General features: G+C 53.4%; 1 protein-coding gene across 1 annotated transcript in view; it reads left to right on the top strand.

Annotated features, from left to right (window-relative positions):
* Nucleotides 1–24,107, top strand: part of CHRDL2 (chordin like 2) — a 29,698-nt gene extending 5,591 nt beyond the window's left edge. Inside the window, exons 2-11 of the mRNA XM_080817760.1 lie at nucleotides 6,446–6,558; nucleotides 10,133–10,226; nucleotides 12,168–12,310; nucleotides 14,219–14,312; nucleotides 15,467–15,522; nucleotides 17,215–17,383; nucleotides 18,275–18,469; nucleotides 18,812–18,985; nucleotides 23,181–23,273; nucleotides 23,947–24,107. Coding sequence (XP_080673886.1) covers nucleotides 6,446–6,558; nucleotides 10,133–10,226; nucleotides 12,168–12,310; nucleotides 14,219–14,312; nucleotides 15,467–15,522; nucleotides 17,215–17,383; nucleotides 18,275–18,469; nucleotides 18,812–18,985; nucleotides 23,181–23,273; nucleotides 23,947–24,026 — 1,211 coding nt within the window. The 3' untranslated portion in view covers nucleotides 24,027–24,107. The remainder of the gene's footprint in view (nucleotides 1–6,445; nucleotides 6,559–10,132; nucleotides 10,227–12,167; nucleotides 12,311–14,218; nucleotides 14,313–15,466; nucleotides 15,523–17,214; nucleotides 17,384–18,274; nucleotides 18,470–18,811; nucleotides 18,986–23,180; nucleotides 23,274–23,946) is intronic.
* The last annotated feature ends 310 nt before the right edge of the window (nucleotides 24,108–24,417 follow it).

Here is a 24,417-nt window from a genome sequence, read left to right as displayed (position 1 = left end):
TGTAGCCCAGAAGCTTCTTTCTGGGTGTCTTTTCTGCTTCCTGTTGGAAGAATTCTCAATCACACTACCCACTCCTAACTATCCCCTCAGAGGCCTTTAGCATAGATGAGGGTTTCAAGGCAGAACATGGGATGGCCTTGGATGGGACAGATTGGAACTTTTACTTACATATGAAGATCATGGAATTGTTCATACCCTTACCTGCCCAGGCATCTGACCTTTTTGTACATGGTGTATTGTTTGTGAGTTCAGATGGCAGATGGTGAGAGCGGGAAAGGGAAGGTCAAAGGTTAATTCCTGGTAGGTAGCAAGGTCGTAGTGCTAAGAGGGATTTGGCTATCTTATCAGGGGATGAAGTGTTCTTTTTGTGAAAGAGGTTTCCAGGATTAAGGACCATCAATCACCTCTTCTTCCAGAACCTTCCCTCTCCATCGACTCCATTCTTTCATGATGCACTCATTAGTCGAGCACCCAACTCTGTGTGGGGTCTGTACAGAGCCCTCAGAGATAACACAGATTCATGAGATACAATCCCTGTTCTCAAGATGTTCACAGTTTTGTAAGAAAGAAGAATGCAGTTGATCAGTACTTCTAATCCGGTGGCAAGAGCTGTCGGAGAGGGCTGAACTCAGTTCTGTGGGAGCCCTGAGGAAGGACTGGCTGCTGGCCTGGCAGGGTGGGGCGGCTTCCCAGAGAAGGGTGGTATCTGGACAGGCGTTTATAGAATGAGACTGAGTGGCCCAACACGGAGATGGAGAATCATATTCCAAGTGGAGGAAACAGCCTGGGAAAGCACAGGAGTGTGAAAGAGCCCAGTGGGGTGGTGGAGGAGTGAGAAATTCAGCAAGAGGACGGGAGGCTGCACACAAGGCCACCGCTGTGAGCACTGCCGGAAAAGCAGAAAAGAGCCAGCTCACGACGGGCTGGAGGGACACGAGAACATGGAGTGTCCGCCTAGTAAACATCGCTGCCCTCTCAGATTAGATCAGCTAAGTCCAGCCACTTTCAGTCCAGCCAGTATAAAGCTAGGGAAGAGCTTTGGCTGCAGCCTATCCAAGTGGACACTTTAGGCAAGAAAGGGAGCTAGCCCCCAGCCCATGCCAGCCACCTGTAGTGGGTGGCCTCCTCGCATGAACCACGGTCACTCTACCTGTGGGCTGACAGTCCTTCCCGTGTCTGGTCCGCACCTTGCTAACTCCTGCAACAGCCAGCTCTGGCGTCTTCTCGGGGAAGCCTTCCCTAAAAGCCTCTGGGCTTCCACTGTCATAGAACTTGTCCCACTGTATGCGCAGCTGACCCCTGAACAAGGTGGGGGTTGGGGCACCAACCCCTGCACAGTCAAACATCTGCATAGAACTTTTGGCTCCCCCAACACTTTACAGCAGATAGCCCACTGCTGACTTGAAGCCTTAGTAGTAACATAAACAGTCGATGAATCCATCTCTTGTATGTTACAAGTATTCTACAGCGTAATCTTATGATCAAAGAAGCTAGAGGGACGCCTGGGTGGCTCAGTTGGTTAAGCAGCCGCCTTCGGCACGGGTCATGATCCCAGGGTCTTGGGATCGAGTCCCACATCGGGCTCCTTGCTCAGCGGGGAGCCTGCTTCTCCCTCTCCCTCTGCCTGCCTTTCTGTCTGCCTGTGTTCACTCTCTCTGACAAATGAATAAATAAAAATCTTTAAAAAAAATAAAAAATAAAAATTTAAAAAAAAGCTAGAGAAAATGTTACTAAGAAAATCATAAGGAAAATACACGTACTGTACTGTAAAAAATCCATTAGTAAGAGGACCTGGACAGTTCAGACCCACGTTGTTCGGGGTCAAATGTATTTCCTCTATCCATCTTCTGCATTAGGCTGGGAGCTCCTCGAGGACAGGGATTGTGTCTTGCCTAGTCATGCCCCCTGGCCCACTGGGCAGAAGACCTGATACACAGAAGCTCACTAACTGAGTGGAGAGCAGGCAGTGACATCACTATTCCGAATAAGAAGAAGAAGTCATAATTAGGGATAATAACAGTCCCTACTTCGTGGGTCAGGTACCCCACATCCACCTGTTGTTCAGGCCTGAAGCCGCAATCCTGCCCTGGACTGCTCCTTTTCCCTCCCCACCCATATCCAGCCTGCCCTACAGCCCACGCACCGTATTCCCCAAATATTCCCCAAATCTGCCCTTGTGCCCGTGGGCACTGCTTCTGTCTTGGTCCAGGCCAGCATGCTCTCAAAACCAGCAACTGCAACAGCCTCTCCTGGCCTCTACCTCCAGTTTTGCCCTCCAACCCCTCTGACCCATTCTCCACTCTCATGGCCACAGTGATAATGGTAAAGTGCAAACCGGACCACAGGCATGCCCCGGTTTAAAGGTTTAAAACTTTTCCAGGGCTTTCTTTTGCCCTCTGGGCTCTCAAGGACCCTTGTGAGCCTCTCCCTCCCTCTGGGGACTGATCTCCAGGCTCTTGACTGCCCTGACCAGGCAATATTTTGATCTCTATATCCCAGCCTTGAGGTCTGTGTAAGCAGAGCGGGTACTGGGGAGTCTGGCTTGTGAGTGGCTAGAAGAGGGTGGGGAGCCATAGGGAACAGGGTTGGTAAGGTTGGAAATGATACCTGGGAGGTTTGACCTCAGTGGCAGGTACCATGACGTTCATGCCCTAATGGGTGCCTGAGGGCTGCCCATAGAGTTGTGGGAGTAAAAGGAATACCGTGAGAAAGAGACTGCTAGGGAGGTATGGGGTCAGCACCTAGATCAGCTTTTTGTTTGTGACCTACCATGTAATTGAGCATCAAATATGTGTCAAGCACCAGGCATACTACATATATTATCTGATCTAATTCTATAATAACCCTGAGCGGTAGAGATTATTATGAATCCCATTTAACAGCTATGGAAACTGGGGCCTAGAGTGATTAAGTCACTTGTCTAAACTCATGCTGCAGATAAAAGCCAAATCCAGGGCATCTGTGTGGCTCAGCTGGTTAAGTGTCTCACTCTTGGTTTCAGGACTCCGGTCATGAGCTCGGAGTCATGATCTCAGGGTTGTGAGACAGAGCCCTTGTAGGGCTCCCCACTGGGTGTGGACCCTGCTTAAGAGTCTGGGTCTCCCTTTCCCTCTGCCCCTCCCCCCCAAAAAAGGCCAAATCTAATTTGAACCCCCACTTACCTGATTCCAAAGCCAGGGTCTTTGGACTATACACACACGGCCACTGAGTGAAGGGTTTTGAAGGGTATGAGACCCGTCCAACTTTAATTTTTCTTATCTCAAGCCTGGACGAGGCCCAATTGTTCTTTTCAAATGAAAACTCCCTCCACTCCTGTCTTTTTTCCCTGGATTAAACATCACTGCTAGGGGCCATTAACTCCTGAAGATCCCTGAGAGAAGGCCTAGTGCCCCCCTGAGTTGGGCAGAGGGAGGATGGGATGACCATGGTGGTGGATGGAGAGGGAAACATGTCAGGATCAAGGCTAAGGAATAGATAGGAAAGGAGGGGATGTGAGAAGCAAACTTTGGCTCCTGCTTCGTGCTACCCAGAATCAGCCCCACTGGCTCCCTGAATCTTATCCTAGCCCATGTCAGAACCCCTGAGAACCTGGGTGTATGAGACCATCAATACATCCTAAGCCATGGAAGCTTCAAATGATCAGATCTTAGAGCCACAAAATTGTACAATTCTAGAAGCTTCATGTTCTCATGAAACGTAGACTCTTGGAAGCACAGAACTCTCAAATCTTGAATCTTTGACACCTAGAGCCTTTAACTGTGAAATCATGCATGCATAAGCAGTACCTGGGCAGAAATCTTTGCAGATCAAAGTTCCCCCTTCCCCCTTATTTTGCAGAGGAGAAACTGAGGCTCAGAGAAGGAAGAATCTTCCTCATTGTCACACAGTGAATCTGTGGCATAAGGAGCTAGAGCTCCTTCCACCAGCCATCAGCAAGGATCAGAGCTAATGCCAGGACTGCTGGGATGGAGGCGGCTGCGCCCTGGCCATTCCTCCCTCTGCCTGGCGTTGGCATGGACTTGGTCACTCACCTCACTAGTATAAGGGGGAGCCCCAGGCAATGCCTCTCACCTTGGAGGGTGTGGTGGGGTGGGGTTGTGGCCACAGGAAGCCTCCTGGGGTGCACGACAGGCCTGCCAGGTCCCCCATGTTCTCAGCCGCTGCCAGGTCTTTTGGTGGGGCGGCCTGGGCACAGGCTGAGACATTTTCTCTGTCTCTATGCTTTGAGCAGGCAGTGAGGGGGAGGGGTGCCAACTGGCACAGGAGCCAGGCTGCAGGGCTGCCCCAAGGAAGGTGGGAGAGGGTTTCTTCAGCAACAAGGCCGAGATCTAAAGCTGCATGGTAGTGTTGCAATCGGCCCCTCCCTGGTGGGGGGAGGGGACTGAGGAAGAAAGACATTATTCAGTCCTTGGAGAGTTGGGCTGGCTCTGACAAGCACCCCAGCCGGGGCTGTGTCCCGCCCTCTCTGCCAGCAGAGGCCCGAGAGATAAACACAGCTCATTTGATACGGGCCAGCCGGCCAGCCCCAGCCGGGGCCTTGCTGGGGCCTTGCTGGGAAAGGGATCTGCTCTCTGATTTCCCCTCTCTACTTTGGGGAGCTGGGAAGGGGGCAGGGTGGAAGCTAAGCCATGCACTCCTAGGGTCCCCAGCGGCCACAGAAGCACAGACTCTGGAAGTATCATGACTGTGGCCTCAAATCTTTGTTCTGGGAGCCCAAGAGGCTGAGCAGGAGGAGCCGTGCAAGGAGCCAGGGGCAGGCCAGTTCCAGCTTCTTACAAGGGAAGCTTTCTAAAGGTTAGGACTGGCCCCGGAGCTCCTCTCCCTGAGAGGGAATTCCTGCCCGGCTGTCCGGCTAGTGTGCTGCTTTCAGCCCTCTGCGATTCTATGAGTTCAAACGTCTAAGAGAAAGATCTAGAAAGTGGGCAGGAGGAGGTGGGAAAGGCAAACTGTAGATTCTAGACTGCTAGGGGATGAGGAAAGAAAATAGGGAATAGGGTATGGTGGTCTCTGAGGCAGACAGAGGAGCCCCTGGGCCCTGGGATGGGGCACAAAGCCAAGAAGGGAGGTAAACTGCAGGGAGTTCTGCCTGGGGGTGGAGTTCTGGGTTCCAATCGCTAGCTGGTTGGTCCAGGCAAGTCACTCAGGCTCTGCAACCTCAGTTTTCCATCTGGTTTTCTCATAAGGATGGTAACGATCCCAATAACCCAGCCGAGAGGGACTGGCTCATCTATTCAAGATGACCCATCTTGCCGGGTGATTGTAACCACAATTATCATAACAATAACATTCAACAAGTGTCAGGAACTGGGCTAAGTAGGCACTTGACAAGCATTATCCAATTTAACGCTTAAAACAATAATGTCAATGGGGTAATTAAGTAATTTATATAAAGGGAAGACAGTCAGTAAATGTTGGCTCCTTTTTCCATACCTTGATCTCATTTAATTCCACAAAACTCTGCGGCCAGCTTGTGCTGGGCAGCCCACTTCCACCCTAAAAGAGCTCAGATTATCCTTTAGGTAATCGAGAGTTTTCCTGTAGGACTGGTAGCATCCCTCCGAGCTTGTAAAAGTCACCAGCTACCTGTGAGGAGGAGGGGCGGCAGGGTGGGGCGCGGGGCTGAAAGCCCGACCTGGAGCCAGGCTGGGTGGTCATGGGTAAGGGGTGGGGGAACGGGGGGGGGGGTAGGGGCTGGACGGCAGATGGGCTTTGAGAAGTTAGAGAGAGGTGGTTTCTGGAAAGCAGCCTTGCAGCAGAGGTATCTAACCTAATGAGACAACCTTTCCTAAATCGTCCTTGGAAGCAATCCCTTGCAGACTGACAACTGAGATGCAGATCACAAAAATAACCAATTGACATGCAGTCATAGAAGTCGCAATGACTATTTTTAAGGATATTTAAAAGTTGGCTTTCTAAGAACCTTGCCCTAGGCAGCCCTTGTTTTCCCACACACGTAGAGATGTAGTAAATAAATAAGCAACATGGGACCAAGGGAGAAGAAGCCAGTGTGATTATGAGGGCAGAAGGAGCACTGAGCTGAGTCAGGAGACGTGGGCTACCATCCCTGCTCGGTGATGGACTTCCTTTGTGACCTTAAAGGTGTACTTTATCCTCTCTGGGCCTCAGATTGTTCACCTAATAACATTTATACCACAATTTAAATCTGTAAGTACTTTCACAGTTTGACCTTCCTAACTGCCCTATGAGAGAAGTGTTAAGGTTCAGAAAGGGGCAGTGACATACCCAAAGTCACACAGCAAGTGTGTAGTCAAGCTGATGGACTCAGCTATTCTGGGCCCCTGACTGGGAGAGCACGTCTGGTGGGTTCTCTTTTGCCTATCTGGTCCAGATGACAGCCTTCCTAGAGCCAGAGACAAGGAGGCACGAAGCGGGGTCTTTGGGCTGGAGCCTCCCGGGACTGACGAAGCACGGGTTGGTCTGCCAGGTCCAGACATGTTCTGCCTTTTCCATGGGAAAAGATACGCCCCCGGTGAGAGCTGGCACCCCTACCTGGAGCCACAGGGCCTGATGTACTGCCTGCGCTGTACCTGTTCTGAGGTAAGTTCCTCTGGCCCCTTGGCCCGCTGTGATGGGTATGCCGGCCCAGAGGGAGGGGGGCCATGCCGCTTCACCAGCGAGTACTCAATACATGGGAGCTTCTGTGCACCTGCCAGAGGTAAGTCACACTGTGTGTCAGTGGCGGGACCTGGCTGGGGAGCTGGGGCCCTCCACCTTTCAGCCAGCCTTCCTTCCCCTTTGCTGCTGCCAGCCTCGCCTGTGTCCCAGGGCAAGAGCCTCTCTGCCCTGACCTCTCTTTCCTTCCTTTCCTTGTGCCCTTTTCTCCAGCCACCTCTCTTGTGCCCAGCCTTAGGATGTGTCCTCCCAAGGCCACTAGCTCGAATATTGGTCCTTTAAGGCTTCACCTGCAAGCCACCCCCACCAATAGCCTTATTGGGTGTCTTCTTCTGGGATGCCACATAAGTTTCTCAGTCCCTTCCTCCTGATCACTATTGGCCAAGGATGACAGTTATCGGTGCCTGTCAGTCACCGACCCTCCTACATGGAGCCCCTGAGGGCAGACCTTCCTAGGCGTTCACTCAGGCCCAAATTGCTGCCAGAGGCTGAATGAACTGGGACAGAGACCAGATCCTCTGACTCACCTCCTCTCAACACCCCCAATGATCCCATCCCAGCACCCTCCATAGAGCCTTGTACTACCAACTAGGCGGAATAAATAAGACCCCCATGTGGTCCAGAATTCTCGGGCCAGGTATGAGGGTGGAGGGGTAAGGACGGAGGGGGTGTGATTTGGGAGGCTTACAACACCCATAGCTCTAGTTCAGCTGCCTGGGGCCCAACCTGGTTGGTGTAAGATCCTCAGCTCTCTCTGTCTGGGTGCTGGTGCTGGAGCCAGCCCCTTGGTGCCTGTCTTTCCCTGCACAAAGCCAAGAGAGGACTGCAGGAGGTCTCTTAAGATTGTTAAGACAATCCTCAAAGTGGGAGCAGAGAAGAGCTTCTGAGAAGACACTGGGAAATGGAGGTGGGCGGAGCAGCCCCTCTCCTGCTTCTGATCACTGGGGTCTCATTCCTCCTGGGATCTGTCCCACAGATTCTCCACTCCTTCTCCTGTGTTGGCCCGAGGCAGAACACTGGTTCCAGTGTGGACACAACCTCCCACAACTGCCTCCCCTTGGTTCTCCTTAGCACATATGAGGCCAATCAGCCTTTACAAAAAGAACTTTATGAAATATAGCCAGAGAGCAGAAAGAAAACCATAACAGAAAATTCCAGACATATCATGCGGTCCAGTTGACAAAGTCCAAGTTCTGTGATCCACTGGTGTTAATTCATTTCTCCCTCCCCGGAATTCATACACACACCATTTCTCCAACCCAAGGGCTGTGTGGGTATCTCCAAAATATACCCTGAGTCCCTCCACTTCTCTCCACCATCACTGCTCCCCTAATGAAAGCCACCTTCATCTCTCCCTGGGCTGCTACATCAGCCTCCCAAGGGCTCTCCCTGTTCCCTCTCTGAGTCTATCCTCCACACAGCAGCTAGGATGGTCTTTTCTGCACATAAAACTGACCACATTCTTCTACTCTTAAAACCCTCTAATAGCTTCTCATTGCACCTAAAATAAAATTCGAATTTCCTGCTTTGGGCACTGTAGGAGCTACCTTCTGTCCTTTTCTCAGACCTCGTCTCCCACCTGCACCAACACTTCAACCTCAGTCCTACCTGGTTGTTCCTCCCCCTCAATGTTTCCCCTACGAGATCTTCTCAGGAATGGTCCCTTCCACTTGCCATCCATCACATACACGTGACCCCTTATGAGGCCTTCTTTGACAGCTGTTACTGAAAGAGTCTAACTTTGTTAACTCAATCCCACCACCCTGTTTTTATTATTACCATAAATTTAACATCTGAAATGATCTTGTTCCTACTTGTTTATTTTTTTATAGACTGTCTCCTACTCCTAGGAATGCAAGTTCTCGGGAGAGCAGAAACCGTGTTGGTCTCATTGCTATGTCCCTAGAGCTTAAAAGAGGGCCTGGCACCCAGCAGTCACACTGTAGATACTGAGCCAACAAGTGCCACTCCCTACCCCCTGCCCCACCCAGCCATCAGAGGTAGCTCAGCATCATGGAAAGGACCCAGATCCTGGAGACAGTGCTCATCAGTTGTGGGGTCTTAGGCAACTTAACCTCTAGGACAGAGGCTCTTCTCTCATTGTGGAAGTGTGGATAGCTGTTCCTACCCTGAGGATTGCTGAGAAGATAGAGATCATATATTTATATATAAGACAAAGCCCCTACTTAGTGCCCACTCAGTACATGGTAGTTATGACTTCCCTGAGAGTTGATCTGGCTGCAAGGCCTCCCGCCTGGTCCCCTGCCCATTCAACCTTTTGCCTGTCTCTGCCTTATTTCCGGCTGTACGTTGCTGATTGTCTCCATCCCTTGGCTCCTCTAAGACCATAATCAAGAGAGAGATTCTAACTCTTCAGGTCACACAGTTCCCTGAATTCCACTCTAGTTACTCAATTGAGGGGCTCAGACTCTAGAAGGCCCCTTTTGGGGCTCAGACCAATTCTACAGACTCTGAGATGCCCCTTAGTGCTGATGAGTCCTTGCGATCTGGCCTTCTTGAGGAGCAGTGACCCCAGAGGGCCTGGCGTCTGGTCCAGGGCTTTCCATGGGGCAAGAGGTGCTGGGGGGAAACTCAGTGGGCAGGGGGCCTGGAAGCAAACCTGTCAACTTCACAGTTGGACAAAGCTGGCTCCCTTCATCTAACAAAGAGGCCCTCTATCACTCCTCTCCTGGCTCTCATTTATTCACTCACTCCTTCATCCAGACTGTAACAGGCACTGGTTTGGAGCAAGGCCCTGAGCTGACGATTCAGAGATGAACAGACCAGGACTGACCCTTGTTCTTGGGAATCCGCAGTTGAATAGACAAGACTGATGAAAATGATTCATTACAAAACAGAGGGGAGAGTCAGGTGGTTGGGCTGACAGACCCTGTCTATCAGGGGCAGTAGCCTTTCTCTCTTCAGCTCTTCTCTTTCTGCTCATCCCTCTCTCTCTAGCTCTGTTTCTCTGCCCCATTCTCTTCTGTTTGTTGTATGTGAAAAAGCATAAGAACTTTGGGCCCCTCCTTCGCTGGTGCCAGCTCTGAAGCTTCGCATAAAGTTACCCAAACCTCCCAGAGATTCAGGGAGTAGATCACAAAGTCCTGAGTCTTCTCCACATCAGGTTTCTAGTCATGTCCCCATCCCTGTCACCTGCCCTCTCTTAACCATGAAGCTCGGGCCCAGATGGAAAAGAATGAAGTCCCCAAACTAAAACAACAACAGTCAAGATCAAAGTCAAAATAACTCCAACCTTTTACTCATATTTCTCAAACACCAGGAAGGGGACACAGGTCAGTGCAAATCCATGAACACTGCAGTCCTCTCCATGGTGGGGCAAGGGGAGGGACTGGACAAATCGAGTTGATTGCTTTTCTCCTGTCACAGGTTTAAAATGAGCATAGTGTCCCACAGCTGGGATGGGGTTTGGGGAGAGGATGGGTTCATGTGGGAGGCCACGGTTCTTTGGAATCAGGACCACCCCCTGTGTCCCCTTCAGAGTGCCCATGTGAGCTGTTACCGCCTCCACTGCCCACCTGTCCACTGTCCCCAGCCTGTGACCGAGCCACAGCAGTGCTGTCCCCGGTGTGTGGGTAAGTAGCCTCCTTCCTCCCCCTTGCTCACTGACCCTTATCTCCATCCCAATGTGGGCTTCTGGCTGAGGGGGGCTCCTGGAATGAGCAGGGGCAGACTGTAGCCATCAGAGGTCTGGAGGCGACAAAGGTACTCAGGGGAAGAAACATCCTGGATCCCCAAGGAGGGCTGGGGTAGGAGCAAACTTCTCATTCCTAAGTAACTGGGCTTAGCAGGAGGAGGGAGAAAATGTAGAAAGTGGCTGAAGGAAACAGGGGCGTGGTTGGCCCAGGGATGGCACGCTTGGGCCCCAACCCTCTCTGGCTGACCAGAGCTAGAGGGAGTGGACGTGTCCTGTGTCAGTGCACGAGGGAGCCGGGGCTGGGAGGCTCTGTAGGGAGACGCCAGGATTTCTGCCCTGGGGCTGGGAACGACCCAAGGAGTTGGAGCTCATGTCCCTGGACAATCCCCGCAGTGCTGAGGTTCAGGTACTCTACACGTCTTCATGCTAAATGTCTATGATTTTGATTCTAAGAGCATCTGAGACTGGAATTCTAGGAAATAAAGGTAAAAGAGGAGAAGAGAGGCAGTCTGAGAAGGAACTGGCATAACCAAGTGTATATGTAACCAAATGGCCAACGAGGGGCACCCAGTGGGGAGACATGTCGAGAGGAAAATCAGTGCTTAGAAGCATCAGGAAGATGATCAAACATGGCTCCAGACTATGGTCTCCAGGCTCTGCAACTAGGGCTCTCCTGGTGAGCTGGGGACCTGTGTGGAGTATGTGTGTAAAGGGACTCATTTTCCATGTGGGACCCCAGTAGGGATCTCACCATGGCTCTGACTTGGGTCATAGATGTCCTTGGGTCTGGCTTCCCTCGGGGAGCAGGGGCTCTGAGCTTCATCCTGCCCGGTGAGGAAGCTATCATGTTTCCTCCCTGGCAGAGGCTCACTCCAGGAGTCCTTACCTCCCCTTGCTGACTTTGTGCCTTGGCCCCTTCCCTCTTCCATGCTCCTCTCTCCTTCTCCTTGTCCCTGCCCTGTCCCTTCGCCTGCCTGGCTCAATGGTTCTCCAGGACTCAGCTCAGCCACTGGCTCCTTCAGGAAGCCTTCCCTGACCAGCCCCCAGCCTCTGCTCCCAGCTCCAGAGTTAAGGGCTCCTTGTCTGTGCTGACAACCGGTGCCTCCATCTTCCCTAGCCCTTACCATACTAGTGTCACTACCTGTAGAGCATCTCTCTACCCAATTACATTGTGAGTTTCTGGGTGGGAGGGCCTGGGTCTTACTCTGTACTCCATTCCCAATGCCTAGCCTGGTGCCTGGTACACAGAAGGCGCTTAGTAAAGGTGTCTTGAGAGAATGAGTGGGTTCTCTCAGGACTGGAGACTTAAACCCCACAACCTGGCAGGATGAGGACAGGCTAATTGGCAGGTGCTGAGGAGTGGGTCTGTGGCAGCAATGAATGATGGAGCTTACACCAAGCACAGGGCCAGTCCAGATCATTCCAGCTGACTCCACTAGGATCTAACTCAGCATGGGACCTTATTTTGCTCACTGCTGTATCCCAACCACCTAGAACAGTGCCTGGCACTAGAGGGGATTCCTGGATATGCTCACTGAAAAGGCAATGAACTAATGCAGGTCCCCAACAAGTTAGGCTCAGTGGAGCTGAGGCTTCTGGCCTTGCCTTCTTGCTCTTGTCAGGGCCAGCTCAGACACTGAGGGACTGAAAGGCCATGGTGGGGACCCATGAGAGGGAGTGACATGGTCAGATGTAGGTATCAGCGACACCTCTCGATTGGTTAATATGGAGACTGGCTGAGAAGGCTGAGGCCAGAACTTGGTTGAAGTGCCAAGATAGAATAAGATGTTGAATCTTCAGGAAAGTGGGCCGGTGAATTTTGACAAAGCTTTTGGAGCAATGTGAAACTTCATTTTCTTCTCCCCTCCCCCAACTACAGAACCTCACACCCCCTCTGGGCTCTGGGCCCCCCCAAAGTACTGCCAGCACAATGGGACCATGTACCAACACGGAGAGATCTTCAGTGCCCACGAGCTGCTCCCAGCCCGCCTGCCCAACCAGTGTGTCCTCTGCAGCTGTACCGTAAGTCCTTCTGCATTCTCGTAAGCACAGGCCAGCACAGAGAGGCCTGAAAGGCACAGTGGTGTGGTACGGGGGGAATAGCGTTCCTCCTGGTCAAAGCCAAGTGAGAGTAGATGGGCTCTGGGGGAAGGGAACATCTGGGCTTCAGAATGTCCTGCCCGTCTCTGGCCTTCTGCATCCCCATGAGCTGCCTGTTACTGCACGCTTACCTTGTATACTCACATTTGCCCATCTCTGTGTTCCCTGGTAGACTCTGCACTCCTTGAATGGAGGGACCATGCCCAGTTCATTTTTGTGTCTTCCGCTGCTACTGGCTCAGGGCGTGGCACACAGATGTCTATAATGACTGCTGAATGAATAAGTGAATGAGTGAATGATCAGTCCTGGGGTACAGAGACAGGTCAGACTGCTTGTTGCAAATGGATTTAATCTGAACTCGCTTAAGCTCCTCCTGCTGTGGTCAGAGTTGGGCCTAGGCATAGGAAGAATGGACCCTGCAGTGTTTCCAGGGCACAGAGACTGAAGCCAAGCAGTCTGATCTGGAAAGTCTCCACCCTCCTCCTTGGTGGGCTCAAGTGTGGCCCTGCTTTAGGCTGACAGGTGGCTTTCAGCCATCCTATTTGTCTGAGATTCTGAATCTTCAGGTATCTGTGCAGCAGAGCAAACAACTTCCAAATAGTAAAGAGTGGCCACTTACAAATCAACGGAGAGAGCAATTATTTTTTACAGGGCTTGAGCCTCTTCCAGCAGTCTAATGTATCATACCTGCTGGTTCGCGGAGATGCCTTGTATTTCCATACAGCATCCCAAGACCCTAGGAGCAGGCAATCATCGTTCTTATTTTTCAGATGAGGAACCTGAGGCTCAGATCAGTTAAGGAACTTGCCTAAGGTCACACAGCTTGTTAAGTGGCAGAGCCAGAGTTCAGAGGAGGACCGCATGACTCCAAAATTCACGTTCCCTTCTTCCCTGTATTGTGCTGCTTCCTGTAAAGGACAAGGGCCTGGATGAGGAGGAGTCTGTGGGAGGAGACAGAATGATGGCATGGCGGTGGGGTGGTGAGAACAGTCTTATGATTCCTTGTCCCTTCTCCTTGGACACTGGGGTCTCCCCTTCTTTCTTCTCTTCCTTGTTTGAATGGGACTGGCTTGACTCCTGGCCTACTTCTGAGCCTCACTGCAAAAGGCATAGGGAAAGGACTCAAGGTGATGTCACTTCCTGCCAGGGACTTCATGCCTTCCAGTTTGAAAAGGGTTTTCACAACCACTCACTCACTTGCTCTTTACAACCCAGATGGGAGGGCTCCTGTTCCATCAAGGAGGAAAGTGAGGCCCAGAGAAGAGAAGTGACTCACCAAAGGATTCCCAGAAGGCCTTTTCCTCAGCCGTGTTGCCTCTCCAGGCTGGGACCTAGGGTTTTCAGTAAGAGCAAGATCAGCTCAACCGGTGTCCCATGGATCTCCCTCCTCTCTCTGGATCTCCTGTCCCAGGTCAGGGGAGGAGGGTGTTGACTTCAGCAGAAAAAGCCCGCAGGCTGGGCTCCAGTCGGCTCTTCTGGGCTGCGTTTCTGATTTCTGGTTTCAGGCAGTTCGGGCCCCTCTTCGGGCCCTCCTTATCTGTAGGATGGAAGAATCCCACCTCACCAGGTTGCTATAAGAGCTGAGGGAGAGACAGGGTCTGAAAAGCCTTTAGAAACTGAAGGATGAATGTTACCTCAGGGCCGGGGACCAATTGGGGAGGGTACAAGGGACCCCTCCTCTGAGCTGGCTGGGGCTTGCCCAGGAGGCTCTGCTGCTCCTTTCTTCTCCCACCTCAAAGGACACCTCAAGGCCATTTGCCCCCAGGGCAGGGTCTCTCCTAACCCGAAGGCTGTTCTTCATTGGAGCTCATCTCCCCTTTGCTCTGTCAGGAAGGCCAGATCTACTGCGGTCTCATGACCTGCCCAGAACCAGGCTGCCCCGCACCTCTACCACTGCCTGCCTCCTGTTGCCAGGCCTGCAAAGGTGAGTCTGTCCCTAGATCTGAGTGTCCACCCAGCCCACCCCAGGGCCCTAGCTATGGACTATTAGAAGAGGAGGAACCGGGGTGGCTCAGTGGGTTAAAGCCTCTGCCTTCGGCTCAGGTCATGATCCCAGGGTCCTGGGATTGAGCCCCGCATTGGGCTCTCTGCTCAGCAGGGAGCCTGCTTCTCTCCCGGCCTCTCTGCCTGCTTGTGATTTCTGTCTGTCAAATAAATAAATAAAATCTTAAAAAAAAAAAAAAAAAGAAGCGGAGGAACCTCAGCTAGTGAAGGGCAAATGGCTTGCGCAGAAACAAGTGCACAGATGGTCACACCGTACCCTGTGGGTTGAGGTAGTTCAGGAAATCTTCCTGAAGGAGGCAGCACTGGGGGAAGGGAGGGCTTCATAGTAGAACACTTCTCCAGATGTTGGCATTGTGGAAGGGCACTGGACCAGGTATCAGGTGACTCCAGTTTAGTCCTGGTTCCTCCAGCTAATTCCTGCCCATTCCTTCCCCTCTTTGGACCTCAGCTGTGTCACATATGCACTGAGAGGCTGGCCTCGGTGATTCCTAATGGACTGTCCGATTCCAGTGTTCTTGGTCTTTGAACCAAGAATACCAGACTGTATGTGAGGTGGGGGCTGGATAGAGAGAATCCCCCTCAGGGCATTGTGTGTTGGGACCCCACAGGGTGGAAGATAGAGTCCTATGGTGTTCCAACTGAAAGGACAGAGGGGCTGGAGGCGGGTGCCTGCGAGTGGATAGTATACCAAGGCCTGGTGACTTCAAGTGTGACTGGATAGGGTGGCTCCCCAGGGGGCTGCACGAAGCAAGGCTGCAGGGATGGGATGCTGGGCCCGTGGGCCATCCATGATGGGCACTGAATAAGATGCGCCAGCCCAGCCAACAAGTTCGGTCCTAGGAGGTCAGTGTGGGGAAACTGAGGCAGCAACCCAGTCGTGGGGAATGTGTCAACCCAAGGGTGAGGAGAGGTTGTAATGGGAAGTGGGAATGAGGCCTCAGAGGGGCAGAGGCACCCGCTGGTGTGCAGGGACTGCAGAAGTGGCATGAGGCCTGGGGGGCTGAAGGCCTGCAGGGCTCCCGTCTGCAAGGCTGAGGAGGTGGAGGCTGACCCAACTTCCCTTTGGGTTTCCAGATGGGTCAGGTGAGAGATCAGCTGAAGAGGATACTACGCAGTCACAGCATGGGGTGGTGAGTGCACAGGGTGGGGAGAGGGGGTGAGGGCGGCTGGTAGCCATGGCCTAAAGCCCAGGACTCTGGGGCAGGTGGTACCATTACTGTCCTCATTTCTCATTTGTCCCCTAGGTCAGCAACATGAGCTCCACCATGTGCCAGCCCCTCTCCCCAGTCTCCCATCATGGCTGCTGGGTCAACAGGGCCCTGGGAGAAAGTACCATGATGTACAAGAGCAGGCCCCAAACTGCCCGATTTCCCTCCTGAGAAACACTGTGACACTGTTCTATCCGAGGCTAAATAGCCTTGTGTCTGTCCTTAGTTCAGGCTGCCTCTGGGCAGCCCATTCCCCGGAGGAAATGGTCTCTGTCTTGGCCCAGCCTTCCCCACCCAGCCCCTGAGGTACTGGTTCTTTGTTTGGGGGCTAGCTCTCTGTCCTCCCCTCTGTCTTGGCCCCTCTCCATCTCCTTCTGGAGTTAGGATGAGCTAAACTGGCCAGCTTTCTCTGGTCAGAGAGGAAAGGGGTAGGAGGATGGGCTTACACACTGACTCAAGTCCCCATCCGCCCTCCGTGCTGTGTCCACAAGGGGAACAACTCCACCTCCTCTCTCATCCTGGGTCACCTGGACCCTGGGGGACTGGAGGCTGGCCTTCCGTGCTCGGGGACTCCCCAGGGGTCCAAACTAACAAGCTCCCCCTTTACCTCTGCCATTCCATCCCCTCCCTAGGAGGCAGCGTGCTAAGAGAAGCTAGGCTTAGTTCCAGGCCCTGATTAGCTACTTACTGGATGATGTGAGCAAGTCCCATTTGAGGGCTGGGCTCCTCGATTCTGTCTTGCCACTATTCCACTTGACAAGCATTTCCTGGGAGCCTCCTATGTACCTGGGCCTGTTCTGGGGCCTGAGATAGTTTCCTGGGAGCTCCTGTAGGCTGAGTCTGGCCCGTCTCTGACTCAGAGATGATGTGGGCAGGAAGCGGCTGTAGAAGAAGGAATATGAGTGACTCGGTCTCATCGAGGGGGCGTAATAAGCCCACTTGCTCCTCTGCCTTGGCCTGGAGCTGCCCAGTCCTCTAACCACGAGCTGTACTGTTCCTGCCTCATTACACCGCCCTCACCACAGACCCTTTGCTATCACTGCCCTTCTGCCCAAGACCTGGTCTGAAGGGGCAGGGTCTCAGGATCTTAGGTTCCAGGGGCTCAAGAAAGCGGGCTCTGGGGACCAAGGGTTTCCAGGTGGGGCCTGCTTTTAGTCTTCCGCCCTGTGGGATTCTGGGGCCTGGTGAGATCTTCAGAGGCCCATCCTTTCCCCGATCAACAAAATCTCCTCAAAGAATTCCCTGACTCTTGACTCATCATAGCCTCACCTTCCATTTCTTAAATATAAAGCTTCCCAGGTCCCTGATCATGGTGTCTCCCAGATCAAGACCTCAGTACCCTGTGTTCACTCCAGCCCCAAGGCCCTGGCTCTGACAGGCCTGAGAAGGGCTTGGTGGAGGCTGGATTTCCAAACCACCGTCCTCTGAGAGTTTTCAAAGATTCACTGTCTGAGAACATCTTAGGCCACATCCAGATCTTTTCATCCCTAGCGTGTGCCTCTCTTTACTAGGAAGTGATGGTGGTGTCCACTGTAGGCCTCACCACAACCTGTCTTGCTGCTGCTCTGCGGGCACGGGCCCGTCAGTGATCCTCATCCCTCCTGCCATTTGCAGAGAAATTCCCAGGATCCGTGTTCAGGCGACAGTGGGAGAAAGAGAGGCCTGGGCACCCCAGCCCCCACTGGTCTCAGCTCTCCTCTGGGCTTCATCTCTCGCCACTTCCGACCGAAGGGGGCAGGCAGCACGACAGTCAAGATTGTCCTGAAGGAGAAACATAAGAAAGGTGGGGATGGGAACCTCCTCTGATCCCTAAGGTGGGAAAAGGGGGCCCCGACTGTTCCTGCCTTCCATCCCTGCAACCCCCCCACCCTAGCTCAGTGGTTCCCTGATCTCAACTTGGCCACGAGCTTGTAGATTCCCAAAACATTGAAACTGGAGGTGTCCTGAAAGGGCACCGAGGTTCAGAGTACTGAGTGAGACACAGAACCAGCCCTAGAACCAAGACCACGAGGCAGCACAACAATATTTTCTGGGCCTCTGCCATGTCTTTGCTGGAATCGAGGGCACAGAACAGAGAGATGAAAAGTGGTCCTTGTCCTGGAGGGGCTTCAGACATGGAAATAAATACAATAGAAGGGAGCAGGAAGAGAAAGGCAAAGGAAGGAGGGAGCGGAGGGAGGCTGCAGGCAGATGGGCAGAATGGTGTAGAGAAGGAGCAGCAGAAGGGGAGAAAAGCAGGCTTGGTGCAGGGCTCCCACTGGGGCAGCGGGCACAGCTGTGGAGCTACCTGTCACAGCCCCTTTGGGACTCATGGGACACTGAGGCTAAGAAACGGGAAGGGACCTGCCCAAGCTCACACTGCCAGGTAGGGACAGAACTGGGTCTAAGAACTCCCCCTGCCAGAGGTGCCCGTGAAGGGCAGGGGGAGAACTCTCCATCTTCAGCAAGAACATACTGGGCCCATACTGGGCCCGGGTCAGCCCTGAGTGCTGCAGCAGGGGAGAAGGCAGGGACAGGGGACCAGTTTTATACCCGGCCTCCACTTTGCAGGCAGTGTGGCTGGGCCAGACTGGTGGAGCAGGGGCTCCCCAAGTTCCTGGCCCCACCCATTCCTGGGACTCTGGCCCAGGTCCGTGGCACTGACCCTCCTCCCTTCCCGCCCTCCTTGGCCCAGCCTGTGTGCACAGCGGGAAGACATACTCCCATGGGGAGGTATGGCACCCAGCTTTCCGCTCCTTTGGACCCCTGCCCTGCATCTTGTGCACCTGTCAGGATGGCCGCCAGGACTGCCAGCGGGTGACCTGTCCCACGGAGTACCCCTGCCATCGCCCTGAGAAAGTGGCCGGGAAGTGTTGCAAGATTTGCCCAGGTACAAAGAGATGCTGGGGACAGGGAAGGCAGTGGGCGCAGGGTCCCTCTCCCCAGGGCACAGGTACTTGCAACATCTCCAACACGGGAGGTCAGGCTGCAGGGGCTTTAGACGTACGGGAGTGGGAAATGCCTGGCTCACAAAATACTGGCCTTAGAGAACCAATTCAGAGACTGTAGCACGTATACACAGAATCAGTCAATCTGGTGCCAGAGGCACCAGAACTTTCCCAAGGACTTTAAAGACCTGAAGGGGAAGTGGGACCAGTGGCCTGGCTTCCTGGGCTCACCAGGCAGGGGTGGGGAGGGGGCAGAGTGTTCATGATCTCCTTGTCTTCCCCAGAGGACAAGGCAGACCCTGGCCCCAGTGACATCAGTGCCACCAGGTGTCCGAAGGTGCCAGGCCATGTCCTCGTCCACGCATCAATAGCTCCAAGCCCAGACAACTTACATCGCTTTGCCCTCGAGCATGAGGCCTCTGAGCAGGTGGAGATCTACCTCTGGAAGCTGGTAAAAGGTGAGCATTGGCCCCCTCCCAGCTGGGCTTACCTCTGGCCTGTCCCCCTTACCAGGGGCCTTAGGAGCATTTTGTGGATCAAGGGCCTCCAGCCCAGGAAGACCCGCCTCTAGCTACCCTTCTAGATTTAAGTGTCCAATTCCAAGAGAGAGGGAGACAGAGATTGGGCCTGTGATTCTCTGACAGTTCTGATAAGCTCATCCACTCGCCAAGGCCAGGGACTCGAAGTGCTCCCTCTCCTGGGAGGAAGGGGTTATTGCACTTGCAAGGAAGCCAGGAAAAGGGTGATACCTATGCGGGGTGCGGGGAGGGGGAGGTGCGGGGGGGTGGGGGGGTAGGTTAGCAAAGAGGCACATCTCCTGGTAGGGGGTCAGCACGCGGTGAGGGGAGGGCTTTTCAGGCAGAAGGGCCTTCACAGCGTCCGCAAGGCAAGAGGGCCTGCCTGAAGGCTAATCTCATTCAGCCTTTTCCATATGGTGGATTCTAGTCTTCCAATAAGTTGACGTCAAAACATAGTTTTTGTTCCGTGAGAAACTCACCGGCGGCACCAGGATGCTCAGATCACCAGCTGAAGGTCAAGAGGCGTTGTCATTGAGAAGGAAATTTCTGAGAGTTGGGCTTTTGGGTTCCTCTTGCCAAACATAGATCCCCTGGGTGGAGTAAAACAAACCAAACCCTTTAAGTGTGAGTTAGCTGTAAGGTCACTTTTCTCTCCCGCTGGGTCTGGCTGGAGTGGGTGGGGGTGGGCGAGGGAATGGTAATACTGATGGTCAGGAGGATAACTGATGTGTGGAGCACTTCAGAGTTTACAAAGTGCTTCACATTCATGATCTCATTTGATCCTCAACGATCCTGAGAGTTAGGTATTATTATCCCCATTTTACAGATGAGGAAACTGAGGCTCAGAGAGGTGAAGTACCTGGCCCAAGGCCACACAGCCAGTAAGTGGAGGACGGGAGCTAGAGCCCGTGTCTTGTGGCGTCAGATGCGGCTCTTTCCCTGCTCTACTCTGCCTCCTGTCCTAGGAGGAATGGACGAAGAAAGCGGAGCCATTCAGCCTGGAGAAGAGAAGACTCAGGGGGACAGGACCATTGGCTTCCTGGCTCTGAAGGACTGCCCCAGACAGGGGGAGCGGTTGGGTTCTGAGTGACTGCAAGGGTCAGAACAACAAGCAGGGGCTTTGAGAATCAGACAGCCTTGAGTTTGAATCCCGGCTCTGCTCTTTCTTAGCTGTGTGGCCTTGGGCAATCACCCGACCTCCCTGGGCCTCAATTTTTCTTCTGTTAATTGGGAAGGAGGGTTTTTGGAGGATTAAATGAAATAACATGGGTACAGCCCTGAGCTACAGTAGGTGCTAACAACATTAGTACCTTCATCCCACCTACTCAGAATTACAGAGAAGCATGTTTCTACCGATGAGGGGAAGCACTTTCTCATATCTAGACCCTTTCTGTCAAAGAAGGGAGGGAGCAAGCTCAATTCACAGGGGCGTGCAAGCAGCGGCTGGTGGGGGCTTTGCCACAGCCGAGGAGTTAGATTCAGGAACGCTTATCATTGTTTTGTGCCTTGAGGTCCCCTCAGTCCCTGGACAGGTGCAGGTTTACTTCAGACCTCCCCCCAACCCCACAAGGTACTGGGACCACAAAGAGCAACAGACCCCAGTCTCTGTCCGTGGGAACCCAGGACTTAATGATTTGGATGCAGCAGGAACTCCCTGGGAGCTGAGCTGGTCAGGCTGGAAGGCTTCGTGGAGGAGGAGGCATTAGGAAGGCAAGAGGAGCACAATGCAGGCAAGGGTGGCAGCGAGAGCCTCGGACAGGCCCCAGAGGCTCGGGTTCCATGCGCTCTTCTCTCCCCTGCGATTGGGGTGTAGTAGGCCCTTTGCTAATGTGTTTCATTTTCATCCATCTAAGAAACCTCAGGGATATATATGAACGTACCATCCTGCAGATAAAACTGAGTCTGAAAGGTAAAACCACTTGCTCAAAGTCACACAGTTTAAGCAGTCAAGCAAAGATTCAAACCCAGGTCTGACTCTCCCCAGTGCCGCCTCCATGGAGGTGACCTAATGCTTTCAGAGAGGTGCCTAAGGAAGGCCAAGATGTGCCCAGGATGGTGCAGACTAGAGCATTGTAGCTCAAGGCCAATCTCACTACCACCAGACCCAGCAGAAAAGGAGTAGGTGGCAGGAACTCCTGAGCTTCACCATGCCAGGCTCTACCCTCCTGTCACTGGCAAACACGCCCGACCCCCATCTCCTGACCTTCTGGGTGGCCTAAGTACCTCACCAGTCACTTCTCTGCCCCACACTGTGGGGGTCAAAGCAAACACTCCTGAGGTCTGTCAGTGGGAAACCCTGTTTCTTCATCCAGAGGTGAACTGGCCTGGAGAACTGGCCTGGAGATGCCGACACCCAGACTCAGGGAGACCAGGCCACCATGGGGCCAGCCTCAGGCCCCAGAAACTGGTGTATTGTGAACAGCCTTTTTGATTCTGGAGTTTCAGAGCAGAGGGACCTCAGGGATCCTGATTCCAGCCCCTGTCTAGGAAGGAAGCCCCCTACGGCCTCCCGGATGGTCTCCAGCCCCTGGCGCCACCTAGAAAGGATCTGTCTTCACACTGAGCTGAGCCTCACCTGCCGGTACCATCTCTGCCCTGGGCGCTCACAGAGTCCAGCTGCCCTCAGACCTGGCCCGCCCTCCAATGCCATGGCCATGCTCCTCAGGCCAGCTCTCGATTCCAGATCCAAGAGCTCAGTTCTTACACTCATGCTTTATAGGCTACAGTGTGAAGACCTCCCCTCATCCCTATCACCTCCTCTCCAATCTGTGTTCCGGGGTGTGTGCAGCGGCAGGCCTGGGCAGAAGGACCTATTGCCATCTCAGGCTTGTGATGTAGCCTGTGCCTCCAGAGCGAGTCTTTCCCATAGCCTGGTCCTTGGCATCTGGACTAGGGGTCCTAAGAATGATGCTAGACATTCCCAGCCTCCTGGACCTTAGTGCTGAACATTCTCCTCAGTGGCATCCTACTCAGATTTCCATAATCAAGCCCAGTTCTTAGTTTTCTTGAGAGCTGTGCTGGCCTAGCAGAGGCCTTGCTGTCACATCTGTTCTTTCTGGCCACAGACCCTGGCAGTCACAGCTGGTGCAACTTCATAGCCCATGTGCTCGGGACCTCAGGGCCAGGTGTGGTGCCTGTGGCCAGCTTCCCATGGGACACAAACATCAGGAGATCCAGCTAATGCCTCGTTCCCTTTAGGGCCCGGGCTAGACAGGGTACTCATATGTTTCCTTACCCATCCATTCATTGAGGGATCATTCACTCATTTGTTCATTCACTCACTTGTCCCACATGACTAATGTGGGTCAGGCTCAGGGGAGCCAGAGAGGAAAACCCTGCAGGAGTAACCAGAGGAGGCAAGGACAGACACGATGAGAGCACACTGGAAATAGGTCTAATCACCAACAGAAGCTAAGAACTGTGGGTGCCCCAGGGAGGGGAGATCAAGGAAGACTTCCCAGCCAAAGCTTAGAGGGTGTATAGGAGTTCATCTGGTGGCAGCAGGAGAAACAGAAGTCAACAGGAGAAGGAGTTGCAGCAGCGGGGGTGGCCTATGTAAAGGCTGGGGACCCTCAGGGTACTTTAAGTAGTCCCTTAGGGCTGGAGCACAGGGAGGCCACTAGGGCCTGGGTGAACAGAGCCTCGTGCTGAAAGGGGGCCTACCACTCTGACGCTTGACATTCCTTGGGAGTCTGATAAGCACACCTACCGATTTTTATCATACATTTTATAACAAGAAAAAAACCAGTCCATATGGGCTCCCCACACACACACTGTGGACCGGTGAGTAGTGTGAGAGGGTCAGCAGAGAGGCAATGAGAGATCAGGGAAAGGGAGTGACAGGTCATGTATGGTTTCAAATGACTGCAGTTAGTATCACAGACTGCAGGGGGCGTGAGAGGGGTCGGAAGTCTAGTGTAGTGACCCAGGCAAGATGTGACGGGGCAAGAATGGGGAAAGTGGCAGTGGAGATGGGAGGGTAGGTTCAAAATACTGAGGAAATTTAGTCCACAGGGTTTGGTGTCTGGTCGGAACAAGGGAGGGGAGGGGTGACTAGGTTGCATCTCTAAGTTATCCTGTTCCGTTGACTGCATGGCCCCACCTTTCCTGCTCACGCCCTTGCCTCTGCCTTCAGGAATCTTCCACTTGATTCAGATCAAGAAAGTCAGGAAGCAAGACTTCCAGAAAGAGGCACAGAACTTCCGGCTCCTCACTGGCACCCATGAAGGTGGGACATTAGGCCGAGGACTGGGGCCTGGGAAGAAAGCCAGGCCAGAGGCCAGGGCCTCTTGGGGAGCTCCCGGCTGCTGGTGCTGGGAGGGGGGCAGGGTGGCTGTCGGCCACAGACGTCAGTTCCCGGCACAGGAATCCAGTGGGCGTCTGGGCCAGAGATTTCTCAACTCAGGGCGCTTGGGAGCGGGAAGGTGAAGCAGAACCATCTGGATTTGGTCCTGGGAGTGGGGGAGACAGGGCTGTGGAGGAGGGAAGCCTGAGCCCCCAAACCCTGATGCTGGCTACCCCCTCTCTATTGGAACATTTCCTATCGAAACCCTCCTAACCACTTTCCTTCTGATGCCCCTTAATTTGCCCTACCCTATACTGAGGAAGATGGACCCAGGTGGGGTTTCAGATGGGGAAGGAAGTCACAGATGGGAGTGTCACCAACAGGTGTTAGGAAACCAGCCTAGGCCCAAATGCTGGTTGGTTGAAGGTGGGGTCATGTGCCAAGAACTGACGGGGATGGGGGTATGATGGAAATACCCATCTCCTACCTCCTGTGGACTCCGAACCCAGGCTCTCACCATCCTTCTTAAGTTTTTCCTACCCCAGTCACTGCCTCTCTGTGCACACGCATGCACATACGCACACCCCACACCCCTCTTTTGCTTTCCTCTATGCAGGTCACTGGAACGTTTTCCTAGCCCAGACCCCGGAGCTGAAGGTCACAGACAGTCCAGACAAAGCAACCAAGACCTTATAACAAAGACCTAAACAGTTGCAGATATGAGCTTTATCATTTTTGTTGTTATATATTAATAAATGATAAGTTGCTTTACCCCTCAACCCTGTCTGCTGAGTTCCTGTCCAGTCTCCGTGTGTTCCCACAGGGATTGCAAGGCAGGCCTTGTTATGCCCATCTTACAGGGCTAGAGACTGAGGTGCAGCAGGGGTAGAGACTGGTCCCTGTCCTCGAGGGGAATTGTTACCAGAGCCAGGGCTAGTTTCCCCAGCCTCCCTGCCCAGGTCCTTGTCTGCCTCCAGGGCCTCTCCCCTGCACTGCACTGCTTTCGTCCCTGCCCGACCCCCACTGCTATGGCTCCTCCTGCTTTTATGGGCGCCCCCACTCCTGGAGCTCACTGGCACTGAGCCTA

This window comes from Martes martes (assembly GCF_963455335.1).
Source record: "Martes martes genome assembly, chromosome: 10".
NCBI classification, from domain to species: domain Eukaryota; kingdom Metazoa; phylum Chordata; class Mammalia; order Carnivora; family Mustelidae; genus Martes; species Martes martes.
This window is presented reverse-complemented; position numbering and strand designations above follow the sequence as displayed.